This window comes from Sus scrofa, chromosome 16, assembly GCF_054392235.1.
Source record: "Sus scrofa isolate SSC_HxYL_T2T_F1_AM1 chromosome 16, Sscrofa_HxYL_maternal_Yorkshire_Landrace_v2.0, whole genome shotgun sequence".
NCBI lineage: Eukaryota > Metazoa > Chordata > Mammalia > Artiodactyla > Suidae > Sus > Sus scrofa.
The window spans coordinates 53,230,736-53,256,118 of NC_139398.1; the positions used below are offsets into that span (position 1 = coordinate 53,230,736).

A 25,383-nucleotide genomic window follows, 5' to 3' on the forward strand; every position below is an offset into this window, starting at 1 on the left:
GCCACAGAAGCGGCCCAAAGAAATAGCAAAAAAAAAAAGAAAGAAAGAAAGAAAGAAAAGAAAATAGTGCTGCAATGAACATTGAAGTACATGTGTCTTTTCAAGTCATGGTTTTCTCTGAATAGATTCCCAGGAGTGGGAAAAAACTTTTATTTATTAATTTACTTAAAGTAAATTTGACTATTGCGAGTGTACATTACTGTAATTTTTTTTTTTTTAATCTTTTTAGGGATGCACCTGTGGCACATGGAAGTTTCCAGGCTAGGGGTCAAATCGGAGTAGCAGCTGCTGGCCTATGCCACAACCGTAGCAATGCCAGATCTGAACCGTATCTGACCTACACTGCAGCTCATGGCAACACCAGATCCTTAATCCACTGAGCAGGGCCAGCGATTGAACCTGCATCCTCATGGATACTAGTCAGATTCGTTGCTGCTGGGCCACAATGGGAGCTGCTCATTTAAAATTTTGATTCTCTTGATTTTAGGATCCGAAAATGACTTTTAAGATCCATAGTAAGATCAGTAACTGCTATTGTAAACCATTCTTAACATGTAAGCCCATCTTGATAAGTTTATACATAGATACCATAAGTCTAAATAATGTACATGGTGAATATATTAAAGATGGTGCTTAGGGAGTTCCCGTCGTGGCGCAGTGGTTAACGAATCCGACTAGGAACCATGAGGTCGCGGGTTCGGTCCCTGCCCTTGCTCAGCGGGTTAACGATCCGGCGTTGCCGTGAGCTGTGGTGTAGGTTGCAGACGCGGCTCGGATCCCGCGTTGCTGTGGCTCTGGCGTAGGCCGGTGGCTACAGCTCCGATTCAACCCCTAGCCTGGGAACCTCCATATGCTGTGGGAGCGGCCCAAGAAATAGCAACAACAACAACAACAACAAAAGACAAAAGACAAAAAAAAAAAAAAAAAGATGGTGCTTAAACAGTTATTCTCTTATTTATGTATTGTACTTCTGATGGAATTGCTGAATGGAGAAGAAGTAGATACATGTTGAAACCTGAAACATGAGATCATGTAAAGACAGAGACAGTACGAAAGAAGGTTCAGCGATGAGAATGAGAGAAAAATAGTTGTGAGCCAATTGCCTGGAAAGAAAAGGGAGGAAGCCTATTTAGGATGCTTCATGTTGGGAAATAGTTCTTTTTTTTTTTATTTTTTATTTTTTTTATTTATTTTTGTCTTTTTAGGGCTGCACCCCGGCATATGGAGATTCCCAGGCCAAGGGTTGAATCAGAGCTGTAGCTGCTGGCATATGCCACAACCGCAGCAACTTGGTATCTGAGCCGCATGTCTGCAACCTATACCACAGCTCACAGCCACACCCACTAATCAGTGCCAGGATCAAACCCATGTCCTCATGAATACTGGTCGGGTTCATTAACTGCTGAGCCACAATGGGAACTCCTCAGAAATAGTTCTAATGAATGTTAATAGGAATGAGAAAAGGGATATGAGGAACCATTTTGATTTGTTATTCCAAAGCAATTTCAAAATGTCAAAATTCAGATTGGGGAGAATTGTTATGCATTGGAGATATATGATTTTATTAAATGTGTTACAGGATTTAAAGCTCATGAGAAGATTTAAAATTACCTAAATAATACAAATTGCTGTGAAATTAAAGTACCTAAAGCACAGAGAAATGTACCATCCTTTAAGTGTAGTGGGAAGCTGGGAAACTTGAGTTCTTATCTACAGCTTGAACAGCTAGTTTTGCTCCTAATTGATTATATGTCAAGCAAGAAGGATGAAGAGGTTTCTGAATTCTGTTATTGCATCCGCTTTTTAAAGGTTTTGATTTCTTCTTTCTTTGTTAGTAGTGATGGGTTGTCTCTAAGAGTAGCAATTCCTCAGTGAACAGAAAAGCTAACCTTAGTTTTTCTGGATATCAGAATTTTCTTAGTATCAGCCTGAGAGCAACAAGGTGTTGTTTAGATGTATTGTGTGTTGTAGTCACTTAATGGTTTACCTCAGTTTTTACAATTTGAGAAATACAAGATTATTTTATTCTATCACTTTTACTGGGTGTAATTTTCTAAAAATTTTACTTCCGAGGTCTAATAATAAGTATTTTTGTCTGCTCTGTGTATTTCTAGTAAGTTTTACGTGGCATAGGAGGCTTCATCAGGAGATGAAGATGCAAAGAAACCATTTAAAATTTTTTTTTCTTCCCCCACACCTGTGGTTGTGTGGAAATTCCTGGGCCAGGGGTCAAACCTACTGTGCCACAAGAGAATTCCAAACCTTATGTGCTTTTATGCTGTGCTGGATGCAGACTTAGCAAGTCATGGAAAGATATGACAAGGGAAAGGGTGTGGGGTAGGTATAGTAAGTCAGGGTGAAAAATCTTCCAAGTCCTATTTGCTTGTATTCTTCTCAGAGTCTTTTTTTCTTTGGAGATAAAGATGCTTTCTTCTTCCCATTATAGAGAAGGCACCTCTCACTTGAAGATTTAACAACTTTGAAAAAGGGGACAAGGACACGGAGTATGAGCGTGTGGCTGGGGTGGGAGAGATCAGAGAGAGAACTTCCTGCTTATGCTCAGTGTTCAGACTCCTTCAGCTTAAAATATGCAACATGCCAAGGTGCTATATTCGGGGGTAACATGTCATAAACCCCATCATAATTCTTTAACTTGTATTACACAATTGAGAAATCACTGAGACATGCTTTATTCTACTTTATATGTTTATTGAAAATATATAACAAAATGGACTTGAAAAACCTAGCTATTGTTTCATCTTTACCTCTAATCCATGTCATTTATCTGTCATTTGGTTTCTTGGTGGTTGTTTTCTATACCTAATTTCTGTATCTATAAAATAGACAGCCACAAATGATAATTATGAAAATTTGTAAATCATTTTGATAAAGGTCTGCTATCTAGTATGTACCTCTGATTTTTTGGTTGTCATTGAAAGAAAGTGCAGGGTATTAACAAAATATTAATATGGAAATAGTATTATCTGAAGGAGTTGTAGTGTTGATGTTAAATAAACCTGCTTTAATATCAAAGGGAGTTATACAATTATATATATATTATTACTGATATTTTAAGTGTGTTATCAGGGTATTAGTAATGTTAACAAAAGTCATATTAGAAAGCTTAAGCAGTCAGATTTTTGGAAAATTAATGACTAAACAATGCATAATATAAACAGTTTATACCAACTCTTTAAATCTTTACTTTAAAATATTACATTATGGGGACTTCCCGTCATGGCGCAGCAGAAATGAATCTGACTAGGAACCATGAGGTTGCAGGTTTGATCCCTGGCCTCACTCAGTGGGTTAAGAATCTGGCGTTGCCGTGAGCTGTGGTGTAGGTCGCAGATATAGCTCAGATCTGGCATTGCTGTGGCTGTTGTGTCAGCCGGCAGCTATACCTCTAATTAGACCCCTAGCCTGGGAACCTCCATATGCTGCGAGTGCAGCCCTCAAAAGATGAAAGTAAATAAATAAATAGAAATAAAAAGTTGCATTATGTGCAGATACATTTTTATTGTAAAAGATTCAAATGAACAGCATTGTTAATGAACTATACTTCAATTGAAAAAGATAAAATAAAATACTTCAAATTAATTCAGATGTATACATGGTAAAAAGTCCTTAAAGGGCCTCTTTTACTCTCCCCAATGTTTCTTATCAGAGATAACCTTTGTCAGTAATTTGATATGCAACCTGATATCATTTTTAGAACTTAATGTATTAAAGTACTAATTGGTAGTATTCAGCATTTTTTATGGTCCAATCTTTTAAAAAAAATTTTATCACAGTGTGGTTGATTTAATATGTTCTGCCAATTTCATCCATAGTGACCCAGTCATATATATATGTATGTATATATATTTACACCTACAGCATGCACAAGTTCACAGGCTAGGGGTCGAATTGGAGCTATAGCTGCCTGCCTATGCCAGAGCCACAGCAACGCAGGATGCGAGCCACATCTGTGACCTATACCACAGCTCATGGCAATGCTAGATCCTTAACCCACTGAGCAAGTCCAGGGATTGAACCTGTATTCTCATGAATACTAGTCTGGTTCATTACCGCTGAGCTACAACGGAGAACTCCTGTATATTCCTTTTATCACATTATCTACCATCATGTTCTGTCATAAGAGATTGGATATAGTTCCCTGTGCTATGGATATAGTTCCCTGTGCTATGCAGTGGCATTTCATTGCTTATCCAGTCTAAATGTAATAGATTAAAAATACTAACCCCAAACTCCCATTCATCCCACTCTCTCCCCCTCCCCTTTGACAACCACAAGTCTATTCTTCATATCTGTGAGTCTGTTTCTGTTTTATAGATAGGTTCATTTGTGCTACATTTTAGATTCCACATATAAGTTATGTCTTAAGGTATTTGATTTTCTCTTTCTGAATTCACTTAGTATGAGAGTCTCTGGTTGTATCCATGTTGCTGCAAATGGCATTGTTTTGTCCCTTTATAGCTAAGTAGTATTCCATTGTATACATGTACCACATCTTCTTAATTCATTCATCTGTTGATGGATATTTATTTAATTTATTTATTATGATTTTTATTTTTTCTATTATAGCTGGTTTATAGTATCCTGTCAATTTCTACTGTACAGTAAAGTGACCCAATATATATTATTTTTCTCCCATTATCCTCCATCATGTTTCATCACAAGTGACTAGATATAGTTCCCTGTGCTATACAGCAGGATCTCATTGCTTATCCACTCCAAATGCAGTACTTTGCATCTGCTAACCCCAAACTCTCAGTCCCTCCCACTCTCTTGCCATCCCCCTTGGCAACCACAAGTCTGTTCTCCAAGTTCATGAGTTACTTTTTTGTGGAAAGGTTCATTTGTGCCATATATTAGATTCCAGACATAAACGATATTATATGGTATTTGTTTTTCTGTCACTTAGTATGAAAGTCTCTGGTTCCATCCATGTTGCTGTAAGTGGCAGTATTTTGTTCTTTTTTATGGCTAAGTAGTATTCCATTGTGTATGTATACCACATCTTCTTAATGCATTCATCTGTCAGTGGACATTTAGGTTGTTTCCATGTCTTGGCTATTGTGAATAATGTTGCAATGAACATAGGGGTGCATGTGTCTTTTTCAACGAAAGTTTTGTCTGGATATATGCCCAAGAATGGGATTGCTGGGTCATATGGTAGTTGTATATTTAGTTTTCTGAGGTACCTCCATACTGTTTTCCATAGTGGTTGTACCAATTTACATTCCCACCAACAGTGTAGGAGGGTTCCCTTTTCTCCACATCCTCTCCAGCATTTGTTATTTGTTGACTTGTTAATGATCGCCATTCTGACAGGTGTGAGGTGGGGTACCTCAGTAGTTTTGATTTGCACTTCTCTAATAATTAGTGATGTTGAGCATTTTTTTCATGTGCTTGTTGGCCATCTGTAAACGTTGATGGGTATTTAGGTTGTTTCCATGTCTTGGCTATTGCAAATAGTGCTGCAAAAAACATGTGGGTTGCATGTTCAATCTTTTTTTAATTACAGAAGAAGAGTACAGAGAGTTCTTTTGTGGCAGAGCAGGTTGAGGATCCAACATTGTCACTGTAGCAGTTCAGTTACTGGCTTAGGAACTTCCACATGCCACAGGGTATGGCCAAAAAAAAGAGTTATAAATAAATTAAATAAATAAGAACACAAGAGATAGTGTATAGCAGTATTTTTGCTCACCATTTTAAGTTACTTGTTTTTGCTGCCATTTTTTTAAGGAATAAAACAAAATTGAAATTTACTATATATTCAAATAGTATAAAATATTCTATGCATTTAGAAAATCACAAAAATTACTCTATTTACATCTTATTTGAACTTGCTTTCTCCACTTGATAGCTGTTTGTTGTTGATATATGTAAAGTTTGTTAATTCTGAATATTTAAAGTTTTTCATGTTTAAAAAAAATACTTTTATTTTTAAAGTTATGAAATATTTAGTTGTGCATTAGGAAAACTCAAGTGAACCACATTTTGAAAAAATAAGTTCCTGAGATTTCCTCTTAACAATACTTTTGAAACACAGATAACATTACTTCCTGTCTCTCAGTTTCCTGTATCCATGGCAACCTCTGTTTTACACACTGAGTGTGGAGGAACCAATGTGAAGAGTGGTGTTTCCTGAGCAAATTGTGACTTTAAAAAAAAAAAAAAAAAGTTGAGGGGTGGAAGTCAACAGCACCACAAAAAGAAATGCAGTTTAGAAATGTTCTTCAGATTTAGAAAGAAAACCTTTATTTGAATCATCCGAGTGTTAATAATATGAATTTCCTGTTCTTGGTAAGATTATTTATTTACATATGAACTTTTAGCTGAAACCAAAAATAATTTGGTTTGTAAAATATTGTAGTTTAAAGAGATTTTAATTGTTTTGTAATGAATTTGTGTTTTTCTAAATTATACTGTTGTTTAATTGATGTTAGACTTTAAGTTGATAAAGGGACATATTATATTCAAAATCTTTGTCCCTGCATCATCATTTGTCACTTTTGTTATAGTCAATTGTAATATTTTAAATTAACTTAGAAAACATTTTATTTTGCAGTTCATTAAATTTGAATCATCATTTTGTCAAACAGTGGCTTAAAGGCTTGGAGCTGCTAATAATTCTAGAACATATTTCAAATTTATTGTTTTATGTTATCACCATTGTATGATTTATGATATTTAGTATTATTGGCTGATCCTAATAAAATACAGTACAGTATTTCTAGTAGTATAAAACTTTCATTTAAAGAACTTTGTGATGATTTAAAGTTTTACCTTTTCTTTTTATAGACAAATTTGATATGAACAGAAAAACCAAGAACAGGGCTATGTGTGGAGTACGTTTTTCTCTCCTTTGCCTCCGACTGTTTCTACTTGTTGCCTGTTATCTTGTATTATTGTTCCATAAAGAGATACTTGGATGTTCGTCTGTTTGCCAGCTCTGCACTGGGAGACAAATTAACTGCCGTAACTTAGGCCTTTCAAGCATTCCTAAGAAGTTTCCTGAAAGTACAGTTTTTCTGTATCTGACTGGAAATAATATATCTCATATAAATGAAAATGAGTTAACTGGACTTCATTCTCTTATAGCATTATATTTGGATAATTCCAGCATTGTGTATGTATATCCAAAAGCTTTTGTTCATTTGAGGCATCTTTATTTTCTATATTTAAATAATAATTTTATAAAACGCTTGGATCCTGGAATATTTGAAGGACTTTCCAATCTTCGTAATTTATATTTACAGTCTAATCAAATATCTTTTGTTCCAAGAGGAGTGTTTCATGATCTAGTTTCAGTTCAGTACTTAAATCTACAGAGAAATCGCCTCACTATCCTTGGGAGTGGTACGTTTGTTGGTATGGTTGCTCTTCGGATACTTGATTTATCAAATAATAAAATTTTGAGGATATCAGACTCAGGCTTTCAACACCTTGAAAACCTGAATTGTTTGTATCTAGAAGGCAATAATTTAACAAAAGTACCTTCAAATGCTTTTGAAATACTTAAGAGTCTTAAAAGACTTTCTTTGTCTCATAACCATATTGAAGCAATACAGCCCTTTGCATTTAAGGGACTTGTCAACTTGGAATATCTCCTCCTAAAAAATTCAGGAATTAAAAATGTTACTAGGAATGGATTTAATGGAATTAATAATCTTAGGTATCTGATTTTAAGTCATAATGATTTAGAAAATTTAAATTCTGACACATTTAGCTTGTTAAAGAATTTAATTTACCTTAAATTAGATAGAAACAGAATAATCAGTATTGATAATGATACATTTGAAAACATGGGAGCATCTTTGAAGATCCTTAACTTGTCATTTAATAATCTTACAGACTTACATCCAAGGGTCCTTAAGCCATTGTCTTCATTGACTCATCTTCAGGCAAATTCTAATCCTTGGGAATGTAACTGCAAACTATTGGGTCTTCGCGACTGGCTAGCATCTTCCGCCATTACTCTAAACATCTATTGTCAGAGTCCCCCATCCATGCGTGGCAGAGCATTGCATTATATTAAATGGACTGACTTTACAAATTGTGTTACATCTTCAACAAATGCATCCAGAGCTTGGGCTATAAAATCTCTCCATATTCATCACAAGACCACTGCGTTAATGATGGCCTGGCATAGAATAACCACAGATGGGAAACATTTGGAAAACAATGAAAGCGTTACTTTCTGGGAACGAATTCGTACTTCACCTGCCAGTAGATTTTTTCAAGAGAATGCCTTTGGTAATCCATTAGAGACTACTGCAGTGTTACCTGTGCAGATACAGCTTACTTCTCCTGTTAACTTGAACTTGGAAAAAAACAGTGCTCTACCAGTTGATGCTGCTTCGGTGTCAGGGAAAACATCCCTAATTTGTACACAAGAAGTTGAAAAGTTGAATGAGGCTTTTGACATTTTGCTAGCTTTTTTTATTTTAGCTTGTGTTTTAATCGTTTTTTTGATCTACAAAGTTGTTCAGTTTAAACAAAAACTAAAGGCACCAGAAAACTCAGGGGACAATAGACTTGAATACTACAGCTTTTATCAGTCAGCAAGGTATAATGTAACAGCTTCATTTTGTAGCACTTCTCCAAATTCTCTAGAAGGCCCTGGTTTGGAGCAGATTCGACTTCATAAACAAATTGTTCCTGAAAGTGAAGCGCAGGTCATTCTCTTTGAACATTCTGCTCTGTAATTTAAATATTGGCTATAAGAAAACCTCAGAGTTGTGGACATGAATAAGCTGAAGCCTCCTTATAGAATTTTAGACTTTATTTGGCTATATAATGAACTATATGAGCTTAGTATTAATAAATATATGTTTTTCATAATTTGTGAATACTGTATTCATTCAGCAAATATTTTTTGATAGGTGCTATATTAAGTAATAATAGGTAACATCTCTGCATACCAAGCACTATGCTAAATACTTCACATACAATATTTAATCCTTTATAAGGTAATCTGCCTACACTTTACAAGTAAGGAAACCTAGGCAGAGTGAGTTTAAGAAACTGTCCCAAATTCTGACAGTTTGTGGCACTTTTTTTTTCGTGTTTTCTTTTTTTTAAGACCACACGTGTGGCATATGGAAGTTCCCAGGCTAGGGCTCGAATCAGAGCTGCAGTTGCAGGCCTTCGCCACAGCCACAGCAACACGGAATCCAAGCTACATCTGTGACCTAAGCCGCAAATTGCAGCAGTCCCAGATCCTTAACCCACTAAGCAGCGAGGCCAGGGATCGAACCCACATCCTCATGGATACTAGTTGGATTCTTAACCCGCTGAGCCACAATGGGAACTCCAGCTTGTGACACTTTTTAGATCTGGTTTCAGAGCCCATGCTTTTAATTTCCTACTATACTGCTGCCTGGATACTAGGACTATAATTGTGAATAGCATAGACATGGTTCCTATTCTTGGTAGAGCTTACAATGTGGAGGAGGAGACAGACACATGGTTACTGTATGGTGTGGTAAGTACTTGACGTGAAGGCACTGTCTTGGATAAAATACATAGAAGTGAGAGATGCCTTTATGAGAAAAGTGCATTGAAACCAGATCATGAGGGATAAGCAGAAATTAGCCCAGTGAAAGGGATCTAATAGGTAGAGGTAATATCATATCAGAAGGGCTGAAGAAATAGAAAGAATAGTGCTTTTTAGGAAATAAAATTCAGTCCAACTAGAGTTGTGAGTGGTGTTGTAAGATTTGCAACTGGAAAGATCAGATGATAAAGGATGTTATAATTTGATGTCTTTCTCTAGGATAACAGGGAGCCATGGAACGAGTTTAGTCATTGTTGAGAGTAACAAATGGCTGCTGTCTGGCTGCACATTTAATGATTATTTTAAACATTTAGCATTTGGCAAATACAAACTGCAAGTGCACTCTTCTTGGAGGGCACAGGACTAGAGAGGCCTGGACCGGGGTAGTAGCAGAGGAGATGGATAGGTTCTAGAGCTACTTTGGAAGGTGCCTTGGTGATTGGCTGCAGGGTGGCAGGTAAGGGAAAAATCAAATGTTAGGCTTTTGGCTTGGGCAAGTCTTTACCCTTAGACTATACACAACTTTGTAAAAAACTTTTATAAACCACATACAGAAGTAGATAACCTGTTTTAACCACCACTTAGGTCAAGGAGGAGGACCCACATGAGGAGGATCCACGTGTAATTAGGGCATTTCTACTCCATTATCTTACCTGCACCACAGTAAAAACAGTAAAATTTGCCATATTTTTTCCCAAGTTTTATTGAAGTATAGTTGATTTACATGGCTGTGATAATTTCTGTTGTACTGCAAAGTGATTCAGTCATACATATACACACATCCATTCTCTTTCAGGTTCTTTTCCCACGTAGATTATCACAGAGTATTGGGTAGAGTTCATTGTGTTATACAGTAGGTCCCTGTTGGCCAATATGCAATGCCAATCCCAAACCCCCAGTCCATCCCTCCCATCCCCACCCCCCACCTGCCCCCTTTAGCCATAAGTTACCCTTGGTGACCCTTAAAGAGTTTTGAAAACAAGAAGAAAGCCTAGGAAACCTTTTACAAGGTTTTGAAAATCAGTTTTGACGTTAAGTCTTCCTACCAAGTTGGTCCTGCATATACTTCCCCACATTCTATCGGACTGAATGTTCTTTCTTGTTATAGGGATCCCACTCCTTTGCTTGTCTTCTGTTCCTGGGCCAGACTGGAAATCACATGCATGGACTTGTGATATGTTGTGCTGCTTTGGACTAAGAGGAAAAGGAATGGGATGTGGGAAACCAAAGAGAAGGTTGTTCTGTTTACTGGTTAGGCTTTGTTTATATCCGCTTCCCACTGAACAGTAACTTAATTTTTTTTCTCCTAAGACCCATTTTTTTTTTTTTTATTAAAACTTGTATTTTTCTGGACTTCCCATTGTGGCACAGTGGAAACGAATCCGACTAGTATCCATGAAGATGCAGGTTCAATCTCTGGCCTCACTCAGTGGATTAAGGATCTGGCGTTGCCATGATCTGTGGTGCAGGTTGTAGTGGAGGCTCAGATCTGTTGTTGCTGTGGCTATGGCATAGGACAGCAGCTGTAGCTCCAGTTCAGCCCCTAGCCTGGGAACTTCCATATGCCATCGGTGCGGCCCTAAAAAGCCAAAAAAAAAAAAAAAAAAAAAAAATTGTATTTTCTTTTCTGTTACTGGACTTTCTGATGAGGCCTTAGCTGAGTGGGAAGGGATATGCATTAGTTTTCTCAAATTATTATCTACTTTGTTAATGATTTCACAGTTATGGAACAATAGTCATAAGGTAGTAGGCCCACTTTTTTCAGTATCATGGTGTCTCAAGTATAGTTTTTAAAATGTGCTCTTTATCTCTAGCTGTCACTCTACTGAAGTTGGTAGGCTCTTGTGGCTGCATACCTTAACACAGAAAGCCCTGTGGTTAAAAGAGAAATATGGTGGTGAAAGTGCGTGAGTGAGAGAAATGGATAGAATGCTTGCTTCTGGTCCAAATGCACCTTATTTCGTTGTTTCTGACTCCTGAGGCATCATGTGGTATAGTAGATATATTTTAGTAGAAGTAGTTTCTTTTTATCATAAGTAGTATGTAGTTGTAGTGTATAATGCTTTTCTTTAATTTCTGTATCTTTCCATATCTCTTGAGTTCCCAGTACATGAGGATAAATCCTTGCCTCTTCTTAGTTTGGATATTGGCTTTGGAAAAACTTACTCGTTGCCAGCTACCTTCTATGATATTCTATTTCTAGCCTTAATTCCAAGGCTTAGTATCTAAGTTCACATTTTCTTTGTATTTTGTTTGTGATCCCATGGAGCAAAATTTTTTATATTCTCATGCAGTTTCCTCATGTTTTGACTTTCCAAAAACCCCTTTTTCTTCAGTCATTTCCTTCTCATCTCTGAAAGCCTCCTTAGGCACTGTCTTCTAGAATGAGGACCTGCAAGATTGAAGAAAAAAAATGTGTTGGTTTCTACCCCTGGTTTTTGGTACACAGCTCCTGATCCCCTTGTAATTTGCTAAGTGGTTGAGAACAATAGGAGCATCTTTTGTTCTAAAGAGGTGACTTTGGGGTGGGCTTCTGGGTGGCGGGGGTCACACCCCAGATATCAAGCCATAGTTAGAAGCTTAGAATTTTCAGGTTCACCCCATGTTTTCCAGAGAGGGGAGATGAGCTGGAAATGGAGTCAATAATTGAACATCCCCATGTAAGGAATTCTCCATAAAATCCCAGTAGTAGGTGTTCCGTGGTGTTTCCAGGTGAGGGAACACATCCACCCTGAGAGGGACTGAGCTTCTATGCTGAGGACCCTCCCAGGCCTCATCCTTTGCAGCTCTTCATCTGGATGTTCATCCCTATCCTTTATCAGATCCTTTAGTAACCTAGTAAAATGTTATTTCCCTAAATTCTCTGATCTGCTCTAGCAAATTAATTGAACCTCGGGACGGGTCATTGCAATCTCTGGCATCTGAGGGACCGGGCAGGAGAGTAGGGTGTGGTCTTGTGGGTCTGAGACCTTAACTGTGGGATATGGAACTATCTCCAGGTAGATCAGTAGAGTCAGCTAGTGTCACAGAGAATTGCTTTTGGGAAAAACCTCCACACATTTGGTAATCAGAAGTAAAGGTTCTGTGAGTAAAGAAGACTCACCCAGAAGAAAGAAATATAGTAGGGAAAAATACTGGGAAAGTGACAATCTGAGGGGTTTTTCCCCATTATAGGTTCATACCCACCTGGACTTTTTTATTGTAAATGTAACTAATCAGGTAAATTTAGGCAATAGTGTTCTTAGCAGATGGAATCCTTCAGTGAACATCCTAAGGCTAGAAAGCATTAATCTGGAAAAAAGAAAAAAAAAAAGGGGGTGGTATAGCTGGAGAGTAGTGTGAAGTTAAGATGAGGTCACTGAGAGGTAGGCATCAACCAGGTCAAATAGGGGCTGTGAGAACCATAATTAGGAGTTTGGACTTTAATATATAATGGAAAGTTATTGAAATGTTAAACCCTTGCTTCAAAGCAAGGGAAAGATGATCAGATTTTGCAAAAGAGCACTCTGGTCCACTGTGTAGAAAATGAATTAGAAGAAGCCAAGAGTGAAAAGATGCTCAATTGAGAAATTATGCAGTAGTTCAAACTAGAGACAAAGTTGACTTGCAGCATACTGTTCACAGAAGGAATATAGACAAGTAGAAGCAGACAAATTTCAAAGATAAATGTGATAGAATTTGATGATAAATTTTGTGTTGGAAGGGTAAATGAAAAGAAAGGTCAAAACTGAATCCCAGGTTTCTGGCCTGAGTCACTGGATGGATAGAATTGTTCTTTACTCAGTCAGATAAGGGCAACTGGTAGAGAGCCTGGCTTTGATTATCTTGTTTTGGTTTGTTTCTGTTGGGAAGGCACTCAAAAGTTTGGTGTTGGCTATCTTAAGTTTGAGATGCTTGTGAGACTGCCAAGAGTGAATGAGAAGGATGCAGGTATACTAGGATTGCAAAGCTCAGAGAGGTCATTGTGAGTGCTAGCAGTATTTAGGAGGAATTTGGCAGTAAGCTGGCCCAAGGCACTTCTAAATGGGAGGTGATTACCCATTTTCCCTAAAGGAAAAACTACAAAAGATTTTTTTTTTGGTCAGCTTGAATACGTTGTATTTTCAAAGTTGTAACAAGATAGTCCAATGTCTATGATATTTTTACTTTAACTGCACATATTTTAAAAGAATGTAGGAGTTCCTGTTGTAGCTCAGTGGGTTAAGAATCTGACTAGTATCCATGAGGATGCAACTTCGATCCCTGGCCTTGCTTAGTGGGTTAAGGATCCAGAGTTGCCGTAAGCTGCAGTGTAGGTTCCAGATCTGGCATTGCTGTGGCTGTGATGTCGGCTGGCAGCTGCAGTTGTGACTCAGCACTAAGCCTGGGAACTTACCTATGCCACAGGTGGGGCCCTATAAAGGAAAAAAATAAAATAATGTAAAATAATACTTCAGAAGGATTATTTTCCCTGTTTCATGTTAAAATTTTATTCAAATGCTTCAGGTAAATCTTTTCCATCAGTGTTTTCATCATTACAAATTCTCCTTCTGATCATGCAGTACTGTTTTCCAGAGCATATTATCTGCATTTTGGTCTAAGCTGTGTGACATATAGTACTTCTCTAGGAATTTAATACTAAGCCACAAGTACCTCTTTATATAACTTTAGTAATGTTAGCAAAGTTGTCTTTTTTTCATTAGTCCCAAAAATATGTATTCATGACTACCTTGTGATTACTTATTGTATAGTTCCGTTTTCAACAGTGTCCAACATTTATAACAGTGAGATTATGCCTCCAACCCCATAATTACCAAATCTCTATTAAATTCTTTTACATCATTTTCAAAAAAACAAGAACCAATTTTTCAGGTGACTCCTATAAGCATCCAAAACAAGCATTGATTGGATTTTTCAGACTAATGTCTTTTCCAAACAAGTTTGTACCAGTCACTTTCTTTTATGGAACCTAGTATATCTTCATTGAGTGGTGTTTCTTAAAGCAGTCTTTCTCTTGAAAATCATATAATGTGGCAGTTTCTTCTCATCCCATTATACCTAGATCTTTGTAGTTGTTTCTTGTCTTAAAGATAATGGCTTGTGTTTTGTTGTTGTTTTCCTCTGCACTCAAAAAAAGTTAATTGGGGGAATGGTTTATAATATGAATGCCTTTGTAAGAATAATTGTTGGGTATAAAGTACATTTTAAAATAACTTGGTGAATTTCCACTATGAATTATTTTTATCCTATTTCCTTGCCAGTTATTTGTCAGGGGGACTTGATTTATTAATATGTGTACTTTTCCATGACCGTGTGGAGAATTAACTCTGTAGGAAAGATGTATATTTCCATTTAAGTGATTTAAGTATTTTCGGCATAGGTACTGGAAAAGGATAAAAACCTGATTTTAGTGTAAATGTCACCACTTTTATAGCTTCTGTTGTGGTAGGAATTCTGGAATAAGACTGCTAAGTCAGGGCCCCCTAACTTAGGATTTAATGATGTGAGAATGAGGGAGATCCCCCTGGAGCACAGAGAAAAGGAATCTGACTAGGATTCATAAGGATGCAGGTTCCATCCCTGGCCTCACTCAGTGGGTTAAGGATCCAACGTGGCTGTGAGCTGTGGTATAGGTAACAGATGTGGCTCAGATCCTGAGTTGTTATGGCTGTGGTATAGGCCAGAAGCTGCAGCTCTGATTCGACCCCTAGCCTGGGAACCTCCGTATGCCGCAGGTGTAGCCCTAAAATGACAAAAAAAAAAAAAAAAAAGATGTGAGAATGAGTTCAAAAATTATTAGATGCAGTGTACAGATAGTATAACTGTTGACTGGTTAGATCAGAGACCTCTTTAAAGTGACTTAGGTTCTGATTCATTTCTTTCTTGGGCTTACCATTGTTAAAAAACTTTGAATCATTAATTTTAGATTATAAAACTGTTCAGAAAAGGTAATTGAAAGTTTTGTCTCTTTCTGCATGACTGTTTTCCTCCAAGGTCCAAAGGGATAAAGATGTGATGTAAACACGTAAACCTGCCACATAGAGAGAATTTAAGACACATGCTCTGTGATGATAGATCACTTATTTGAAAAAATGGAAGTGTAAAATGCTCACTAGAAAAATACTAGTAAAGGAGTTCCCGCCGTGGTGCAGCAGAAACAAATTCGACTAGGAACCACGAGGTTGTGGGTTTGATCCCTGGCCTCCCTGGCCTCGCTCAGTGGGTTAAAGGATCCGAGTTGCCGTGAGCTGTGGTGTAGGTCACAGACATGGCTTGGATCTGGCATTGCTGTGGCTGTGGCGTAGGCCAGCAACTACAGCTCCGATTAGACCCCTAGCCTGGGAACCTCCATATGCACAGGTACGGCCCTAAAAATACAAAAAAAAAAAAAAAGTTAAAAAGTAATACTAGTAAAAATTGGACAAATGGAAAGAAACAGGAGTGGACAAGTGGAAAGAAACAGGAGTTCTATTCATATTTAACCTAATATTTATTAGATAATAGGTTAACCAAATGAATGTTTGAATATTTCTTTTGTTTGTGCCTTTCAGGATTGAAAATTTTGCATTTTTTTCTGAGGGCATTTTGTTTTCTAAATACCTGTGGTTGGATTCATAATAATGCAAAAAGACAGAAGTAATTTTAGCCAGCATGATTTTTAAGTTGGGTGAATAAACATAGGAAAGATGTGGTTTTTTTTTTTAAGTACATCATTTTCAAAAATCAAAGAAAGTTGCTCTGCAAGATGTTTCTACAATTCACATACATACATACTACAGATACTTTTATATACCCAGAAAATGCCTCAAAATGTCATACCTTTAGGAAATACCAAGTCAAGATCAAGAGGTATAGTTTTACTCATGTGCATTTGACTGAAAAACAAAAGTTTACTGAAAATTATGAAGTTTTAAATGATTAGTTGATTTTTACCTACTGAGTAAAATTTTTCATGCTCTCACTTATTTAATGTTTGTATTTTATACACACACACACACACACACACACACACACACATCACTTACCAAATACTTGGAGAACAAAACAAGCAGATGTTTAAAAAGGCCTGTCTTCTTTTTATAATGTAGTTGTATGCAAATAAATTAATCAACCAAGTTTGTAAACTAAGAAAATAAAAGTGTCTGTGACAAGTAAAAAGGAATACTTCTAATACTTCTTTCCCTTTAGTTTTACTTTTATTCTGTTCTTTCATCCTTGATATTAACTTGCATTTTCTACAATGAGTATTTTCAGAAACAGATTCCAACACAGCAACCTTCTGCTCTATTTTCTGCCTCATGTCTGGTGCAGAATAATCAACTATAATGTATTCTCTACTACTCAGTTTCCCATACTTGCAATTTAAAAAATAACTAAGTAAAAATAATATTGTTTTTAAAAATGAGGAAGGGCTGTTCCCGAATGGGGGTCACTAATTCCCATCATTTTTTATTGTATGTTCACATCATGTTTAATGTTACCCTATGGGACATGAAGACGTAAACATAATACATGGGCTGTGCTTCCAGTTATTATAATCTTAGGGAGAGCAGACAGGCAGGCATGAAAAGTTAAAGGATATTAGGAGAGAGTAATAAAAAAAAATGCCACATGAATTGTATGCCAAGCAAGTAGTGCAGAGATTCTATGCTACTGGAAATTCAAAGGATGAAGTGCTCAATTTCAGTGGGGTAAAGAGTAGTCAGGGAGAGGTCATGAAGGAAGTGTGAAATATGGGTGGGGGGGAACATGGTGAGGAGCAGGAAGGAAGGTAGTAAGCAGATACAGGACTCAGGACCTGCTGTATTCAGGAGGTGATGGTTTAGCTGCCTCAAAACAGTGAAAGGAAGAAAAATGCGATATCACTTAGGAAAGGTGGTTTTAGTAGAGCTTGCTGAGCTTCTTGATAAGCCCTTGAAAGTTCTTACATTAAGGAGAAAGAATGAAATTTAAGATACTGGAATAGGGGAGTTCCCATCATGGCGCAGTGGTTAATGAATCCGACTAGGAACCATGAGGTTGCGGGTTCAATCCCTGCCCTTGCTCAGTGGGTTAACGATCTGGCGTTGCCGTGAGCTGTGGTGTAGGTCACAGACGTGGCTTGGATCCTGCGTTGCTGTGGCTCTGGTGTGGGCTGGTGGGCACAGCTCCGATTAGACCCCTAGCCTTCGAACCTCCGTATGCCGCGGGAGCGGCCCAAGAAATGGCAAAAAGACAAAAAAAAAAAAAAAAAAAAAAAAAAGATACTGGAATAGAAAGCACCTATTTGCCTCCTTGAAAGCCTTTAGTAATAAGGAAATAAATTGAATCAGTAGGGTCCCATTTAGCATTGTGAAGTGAAAATAAATTTATATCAAAATGGGGTTCCTTAGGAAGAATATCTATCGTAATGCAATAGATGAAAGATGTGTTAACTTGAAAATTCTAAGACCTCAAATGATGGTAGAGTGATTTAGTCTCAAGGGGCCAGTGATGAGGATTAGAGAACACTAATTTGCCAGTGCTTCTTTAGATGACAGGATGCTCTGACTCTTGACTTTAGATGAGTGCCAGTAAATACGTCAGAAATACCTGTAGAATTGAGATGTCATAACTTGCTTTAAAACAAAAAGAAACATCTCATTTATTGCTTAATTTCGTTGTCCTTCCTGCAGATTATTAGCCCATAGTGAGCTCCTGATCTTATAGCACAGCTTTTCTCAGTTATGCCCCTTCATCAGAGAATAGGTAATATTCACATGTGTGGTGTACTTGCATTCAAAGTCCTGTGCACTAGACTTTCAGCTTCCTTGCGTTGCTGACTTCCCTGAACTGGCCATTTTTTTTTTTAATCCCTAAGACCTGTCGTGATGTCTAACATGTTTTGTGGGTCTAAAATGTTGACTAAAACAAGTGAACTTGACTGTGGTGACCTGTTCACCAGGAAGAATTGGCCTAGGTAATATGATGACTTACTCTAATCACTTCTTTCTAAATTAATTGGTATCCTGGTATAAGTCCACCTCCTTTTTGTTTTGTTTGGTTTGGTTTTTTTTGTTTTGTTTTGTTTTGTCTTTTTTGGGGTCTCATCCGAAGTATATGGAGGTTCCCAGGCTAGGGGTCTAATCGGAGGTGTAGCTACTGGCCTACACCAGAGCCACAGCAACGTGGGATCCGAGCCGCATCTGCGACCTACACCACAGCTCGAGGCGGTGCCGGATTCTTAACCTTCTGAGCGAGGCCAGGGATTGAACCTGTAACCTTATAGTTCCTAGTTGGATTCATTAACCACTGAGCCACTCCGGGAACTTCACCACCTCCTATTTTTATTAATACTTAGTAAGCCAATCTTCTGAAGTCTATTCATGGGATTACACCAATACAAAGTTTTGGCTGTAATAATCATTAATCAGTTTTTTCCTTTTGTTTTGTTTTTAAGCTGAATGTTGTTTTCTCTACCATGCTGCAGAAACTGTGTGGGTTCCACATTCATGGATACACAGGGCAATCATACTACACCATATTATAGTATAAGGAACTTGAGCATCTGTGGATATTGAGGGAACACTGTAGAAACTAGCACGGAGTTTGGCTAATTCTTCAGGGACACTAGATTGTTGTGTCCTAGTTAATGTGAACTGCCACTTAGTTATTCACTGATTTAAGAAGTTAACTGAGTGAGAACTAAAATCACATGGTTTCCTCTGGCTACTGTTACTTCTCCATTATTATACCCAATACCAGGTTTGAATTGATACATATGAGAAGATTACTATTAGATGATACACTCAGAGTTCTCAAAAACATTACTCAATAACTCCTGTATGTAACACATATAAAAGAAAACATTGAACTGTTTTTCATTAAAAACAAAAGCAATATAATACCTAGTCCCTGACTTACTGTATTTAAAGAATGTATATAAGATTATTTAAGTACAATGATTTTTCTCCTTCTCTTTCTTCCTCCACACCTATTGCTGTTTCACTCCTGGCTTAAGCTCTCTTTATATTTTTTTTCCATTTTAGATGTCTAATTACATTTGAAAGCATTTGATTGAGAAAGATTGTATATTACAAAAAGCAAGGTTGATTTTTAATTTATAAAAGATAGGGTTGAGAGAATATTGTGTGAGTAAAAAGGGAGGCACAGGCTTAATTAAAACTTCATAAAGAATACTGTCTATAAGAGAAATTTATTTAGAAGGCTTCATTTTATAATGTTACATTTATACATTTGGAGGAGATGTTTTTATAATACTTAATAAAGGAGAAAAAGAATTTATAACTTGTGAATACTTGTTTTCTTTAAATAGCTGTTCTGTATGCCAGGAAAATACAAGCCTTTTATAGTTTTTTGTTACCCCTATTATTTGGATGTACTTTTCCCAAATTCTGAATGAGTAGTAATTGAGTTGCATCCTTTTGAGTACTTTTTGAATTTGAAATGCTCTGAAGATAATTATTGTATAACTTCTTTTGCTGATCCCAAAATGTGGCATGGAATCTCCTTTTCCATTCTTTTCTTCAGTTCTTGTTTTCTAGAATCAGCTATTTTCATTCAAAGCCAGATCATGTATGTTTTTGCTTTGGGCCGTAGTCATTTTACACATTTCTGAAGTTGGAGTCCAAGCCTCACCTCCTCTGGCACTCTGGGATGAACATGGTTTGCCCCTCTACTGGAAATTACCTCCACTCCCACCCCTGCTAGATTTCTGCCTCTTGTGTCCTTTTCTGTGCAGCATAGGTCATATTTCAGTGAAAAAAAAAAAAAAAAATGACTGACTACTGATGACTAAGGTTGCTTCACTTCCCTTCCTCACCCCTAGTAGACACTCTGTCCAGGCATCTCACTTGGTAGAGCTTGACATCCAGCTGAAGGCAGGGAGGGAAGGAGCGTGAACCCCAGTGCTCATGTGACTGCTCCTTCAAGCCAGATTAAGTACGGGCCAGGACATTCATCTTGCTTCCTGACTAGCATGTGCAGGCAGAGCAGAGGGTAGACTTACATCCTCTGGCCTGTGTCTAGTCTGCGTGTGTGACTGTTCTTATCCCTTCTTTGTTCTGATTTCCTTAACACTTCTTTTTGTCAGTCATTTACTAACTCTATCTTTTGGCTTTCTGTAAATCTCAGCTTCCTGAACCCATTAAGATTTCTCTCAGAACTTTTCAAGTTTTATTCTGATTCCAGCAGTGTCATCTAAACAATCTCATCATTTATGAGAAAGGGGTGAAGTTACTGGTTTTAGCAAGAATTATACTCACAAGTTCATCTTATCCACGATGCAATTTGATTACTGCAGTGTGTTCTGAACCTTGAAGGCTTAGTTCATGAAAGTGCATGTCTGAATTGAGACTCAGTGCTCTAGAACTGCAGCATTTTCTAATTATGGCAAAGATAGAACCTCTTACCCTCTCCTCAAAAACGTGTGTACCCATGCTGCTTAATACCAGCATTGATCAGTATGATAATTGGAAGTAAAACCTGTAATCAGATGTTTTGGTTGTCAAATTCTACCATTTTTAAATGTCTCTCTTTCCTACTCTCCCTTAATTAACATTCACCCCTATAGTAGAACACAGTCATGCTCAGATTGTCAGATATCTGTTAGGAAAATTCATAGTCTTTTGAGAAAATACATAGTACTCAGAAAGAAATTCCATTGATTTCTTTGGGGAATTTCCAACCCTAGAAGGTATGGAGTTGATCTTGGAGGTGGTCTGAGTAGAGAAGGCAGCTGCCTGAGGTGATTGTCTGTAAATAATACTGATACAGAAGCCTTGGAAGCTATAGAATGGAGGGCTTTTGTCTTTGTCAGCTAGTTGAGATCAGTTGTTGATAGCTAACCAGGATGCTGCTCAGGTAAAAAGGAATCTGAGGCCCTGCCTGCCTTAGCTTACTGTGATGGATCCGTGGTGAATTATTGTATAGTGGGAAGAGAAAATGATTGTCTTCTCTGCCATGCCCAACCTTCACTTTATAGACAAGAAAACCAAATTAATGACTTCAGTAGGATCACAGTTAGTGGCAGAACTTTTAGTACAAAATCTTAGTTTCTAATACTTTTATAAAATCATTTTCCTCAATATGATTTTTTAAAATTGACATATAGCTGATGTACACTTTCAGTTGTACAGCACAGTGATTCAGTTGTGTATATATTTTCTCAGATTCTTTTCCATTGTAGGTTATTACAGAATATTGACTATACTTCCCTGTGCTATACAATAGGTCCTTGATGTTTCTGTATTTTATATATAGTGGTGTGTATCTCTCAATCCCAAATCCCAAATTTATCCTCCCCTTTTCCCATACATTGATTTTCTGTGTCTGTGAGTCTGTTTCTGTTTTGTAAATAAGTTCCTTTGTATCATTTCTAAAGATTCCACATATGTGTGATATCATATATTTGTCTTTCTCTGTTTGACTTATTTCACTTGGTATAATAATCTCTAGGTCTGTCCATGTTGCTGCAAATGACATTATTTTATCCCCCCCTTTTTTCTTTCTTGTGGGTGCCCCTCTGGCAGGTCACTCCACTTTCTTTTTTTAGGGCTGCACCCGTGGCATATGGAGGTTCCCAGGCTAGGGGTCAAATGAGCTACAGCTGTCAGCCTATACCACAGCCACAGCAACACAGGGTCTGAGCTGGGTCTGCGACCTACACCACAACTCTCGGCAACATCGGATCCTTAACCCACTGAGCAAGGCCAGGAATTGAACCCATGTCCTCGTGGATACTAGTCAGGTTTGTTAACCACTGAGCCACAATGGGAACTATTTCATCATTTTAACTTTTTAATGGCTGAGTAGTATTCGTGTGTGTGTGTGTGCGTGTGTGTGTGTGTGTGTGTGTGTGTGTGTGTGTGTGTGTGTACACAGACCACATCTTCCTTATCCGTTCATCTGTTGATGGCCATTTAGGTTGTTTCCATGTCTTGATAATTGTGAATAATGCTGCATTGATCATTGGGGCACATGTATTTTTTTGAATTAGTTTTTGTCTTTGCTGGCTATATGCTCAGGAGTGAGACTGCTGGATCACATGGTGACCTGAGTGTTTTAAAGAACCTCCAGACTGTTTTCCATAGGGGCTGCACCAGTTTACATTCCCACCAACAGTGTAGAAGGGTTCCCTTTTCTCCATACTGTATCCACCATTCACTTTTGGATGCTGGCCATTCTGACCGGTATGAGATGATATCTCTTTGTAGTTTTAACTTGCCTTTCTCTAATAATAAGCAGTGTTGAGCATCTTTTCATTGCCTATTGGCTCTAATACTTATTCAGTAAGGTGTTTCTCACTATACCAAATAAATAGACTGTATATATATTTCTTTCTTGAAAGATTTTTTAGTTCTTATGTGAAGGAAGTATAGTGATATCAAAAATTATACTCTAGGGAGTTCCCGTTGTGGCACAGTGGTTAACGAATCCGACTAGGAACGATGAGGTTGCGGGTTTGGTCCCTGCCCTTGCTTAGTGGGTTAAGGATCCGGCGTTGCTGTGAGCTGTGGTGTAGGTTGCAGACACGGTTCGGATCCCACGTTGCTGTGGCTCTGGCGTAGGCCGGGGGCTACAGCTCTGATTAGACCCCTAGCCTGGGAACCTCCATATGCCACGGAGCAGCCCAAAGAAATGGCAAAAAGACAAAAAAAAAAAAAAAAAATTATACTCTAGCAATAGTAGGCTATGTACACATTAAAATGTAACACAGGATATCAACTATTTTTTCTTTTTGCCTATCTGGTGATTTAGTTTTCTAAAATCTGATACTTTTTAAAAAAATTTTTTTGGTCTTTTAGGGCTGCACCTGCAGCATGTGGGAGTTTTCAGGCTAGGGGTGGAATTGGAGCTGTAGCTGCCAGCCTACACCACAGCCACAGCAACACCAGATCCAAGCCTTGTCTGTGACCTACACCACAGCTCATGGCAACGCCAGATCCTTAACCCACTGAGCAAGGCCAGGGATCGAACCTGTGTCCTCATGGATATCATGGATTTAGGACAATGGGAAGTCCTAAAATCTGAGTACTTTTAAGCGTGATCAGATTTTATTTTATTTTTTGTCTTTTTAGGCCCACACTAGCAGCATATGGAAGTTCCCAGGCTTGGGGTCAAATTGGAGCTGTAGCTGCTGACCTACACCACAGCCACAGCAAAGTGGGATCTGAGCTGCATCTGCAACCTATACCACAGCTCACAGCAATGCCAGATCCTTAACCCACTGAGTAAGGCCGAGGATCAAACCTGTGTCTTCGTGGATACTAGTCGGGTTTGTTACCACTGAGCCATGATAGATTCTCCCTTAATTTTACTTTTAACTAAAACCTCATTGTAGTTTTAATTTGCTCTTGACTAATAAATGATATTGAGCTCTTTTTTTTTTTTTTTTTTTTTTTTTTTGTGGTACTCGTGTGCCATCTGTGTATCTTTGGTGAAGTATCCAGACAAATTTTTGCTCAATTTTAAATGAGTTATTTTTAGTCTTACTGAGTTTTCAGAGCCAAGTCCTTCATCAGATGTATGTTTTACAGATATTTTTTCCTGGTCTATGGCTAGTCTTTTTCTTTAAAAGAGTAGAGATTTTTTTAGCATTTGTTGTAAAGCTGGTTTGGTGGTGCTAAATTCTCTTAGATTTTGGTTGTCTATAAAGCTTTTGATTTCTCTGTTGAGCCTGAATGAGAGCCTTGATGGTTGTAGGTTTTTCCCTTTCATCTCTTTAAATATATCTTCCTTCTGGCCTGCAGTTTCTGCTGAAAAATTAGCTGATAATCTTTTTTTTTTTTTCTTCTGCTTTTTAAGGCTGAATCTGCAGAATGTGGAGGTCCCTAGGTGAGGGGTCAAATTGGAACTGCAGCTTCCAGCCTATGCTACAGCCATAGCAATGCGGAGTCTGAGACCTACACCACAGCTCATGGCAATGCTGGATGCTTAACCCACTGAGTGAGGCCAGGGATCGAACTCATCCTTATGGGTACTAATCAGGTTCATTACTACGGAGCCATGACAAGAACTCCTCAGCTGATAATCTTAATGGGGATTCTCTTGTATGATATTTGTTGCTTTTTCCTTGGTTTTTGTTTTGTTTTTATTTTTTGCTACGCTCACGGAATGAAGTTACCCACCCACGGCTCTAACCTATGCTACAGCAGTGACCCAAGCCACAGCAGTGATAGTGCCAGATCCTTATTGCTTTTAATATTTTCTCTTTGTCTTTAATTTTGTCAGTTTGATTAAAATGTGTCTCAATAATTTCCTCCTTGGGTTTATCCTGTATGGGGCTCTGTGCTTCCTGGACTTGAGTGAGTGTTTCTTTTATGTTAGGAAAGTGTTTGGCTATTTTCTCTTCAAATATTTTTTCCTGGCCCTTTCTCTCCTCTCCTTCTCAGACCTCTATAAATGTGAATGTTGATGCATTTAATGTTATCCCATGGTTCTACTGGACTGTCTTCATTTCTTTTCATTCTTTTTTTAAATTATTATTATTCTGTTCCATGACAGTGATTTCCACCAGTCTATCTTCCAGCTCAGTTGTTTACTCTTCTGGCTCATTTATTCTGGTATTGCTTCCTCCTAGTGTACTTTTCATTTCAGTTATTATACTGCTTATCTCTGTTTGTTCTTTGAATCTTCTCTTTGTTAAATATTTCTTTTATCTTCTTGGTCTATGATCTTGGCTCATCTTACTATTATTACTCTGAATTCTTTTTCTGGCAGATTGCTTCACCTCACTTAGTTGTTGTTCTGGAGTTTTTTTTTTTTTGTTTTATCATCTGGAACATATTTCTCTACCACCTCATTTTGTCTGACTTTCTGTTCCATTCTGTAGGCTGAGGAATGTAGTTTCTCTTGCT

At 37.7% G+C, this 25,383-nt stretch overlaps 2 protein-coding genes across 17 annotated transcripts in view; both read left to right on the top strand.

The window, feature by feature from the left end:
- Positions 1-25,383, top strand: part of IPO11 (importin 11) — an 820,387-nt gene that overhangs the window by 165,314 nt on the left and 629,690 nt on the right. For 2 of the 16 annotated variants that reach the window (XR_014831438.1, XM_021077045.2), the window contains one exon: positions 7,864-8,853. The exons of the other annotated variants lie outside the window; for them this stretch is intronic. Coding sequence is in view for 1 of the 2 variants with exons in the window: in XM_021077045.2 (XP_020932704.1) it covers positions 7,864-7,885 (22 nt within the window). In the remaining variant the exon portion in view is untranslated. Of the gene's footprint in view, positions 1-7,863; positions 8,854-25,383 lie in introns of those variants that run through there. 16 annotated transcript variants of the gene reach the window in all.
- LRRC70 (leucine rich repeat containing 70) lies at positions 6,248-8,853 on the top strand. Its single transcript, XM_085002405.1, has 2 exons — positions 6,248-6,312; positions 6,811-8,853. The coding sequence occupies exon 2, from the start codon at positions 6,822-6,824 to the stop codon at positions 8,715-8,717; it is 1,896 nt and encodes a 631-aa protein (XP_084858531.1). The 5' UTR covers positions 6,248-6,312; positions 6,811-6,821; the 3' UTR covers positions 8,718-8,853.

Coding starts and splice junctions, on each gene's coding strand:
- LRRC70 (XM_085002405.1), top strand. CDS start 6,822: ATGAACAGAAAAACCAAGAACAGGGCTATGTGTGGAGTACGTTTTTCT.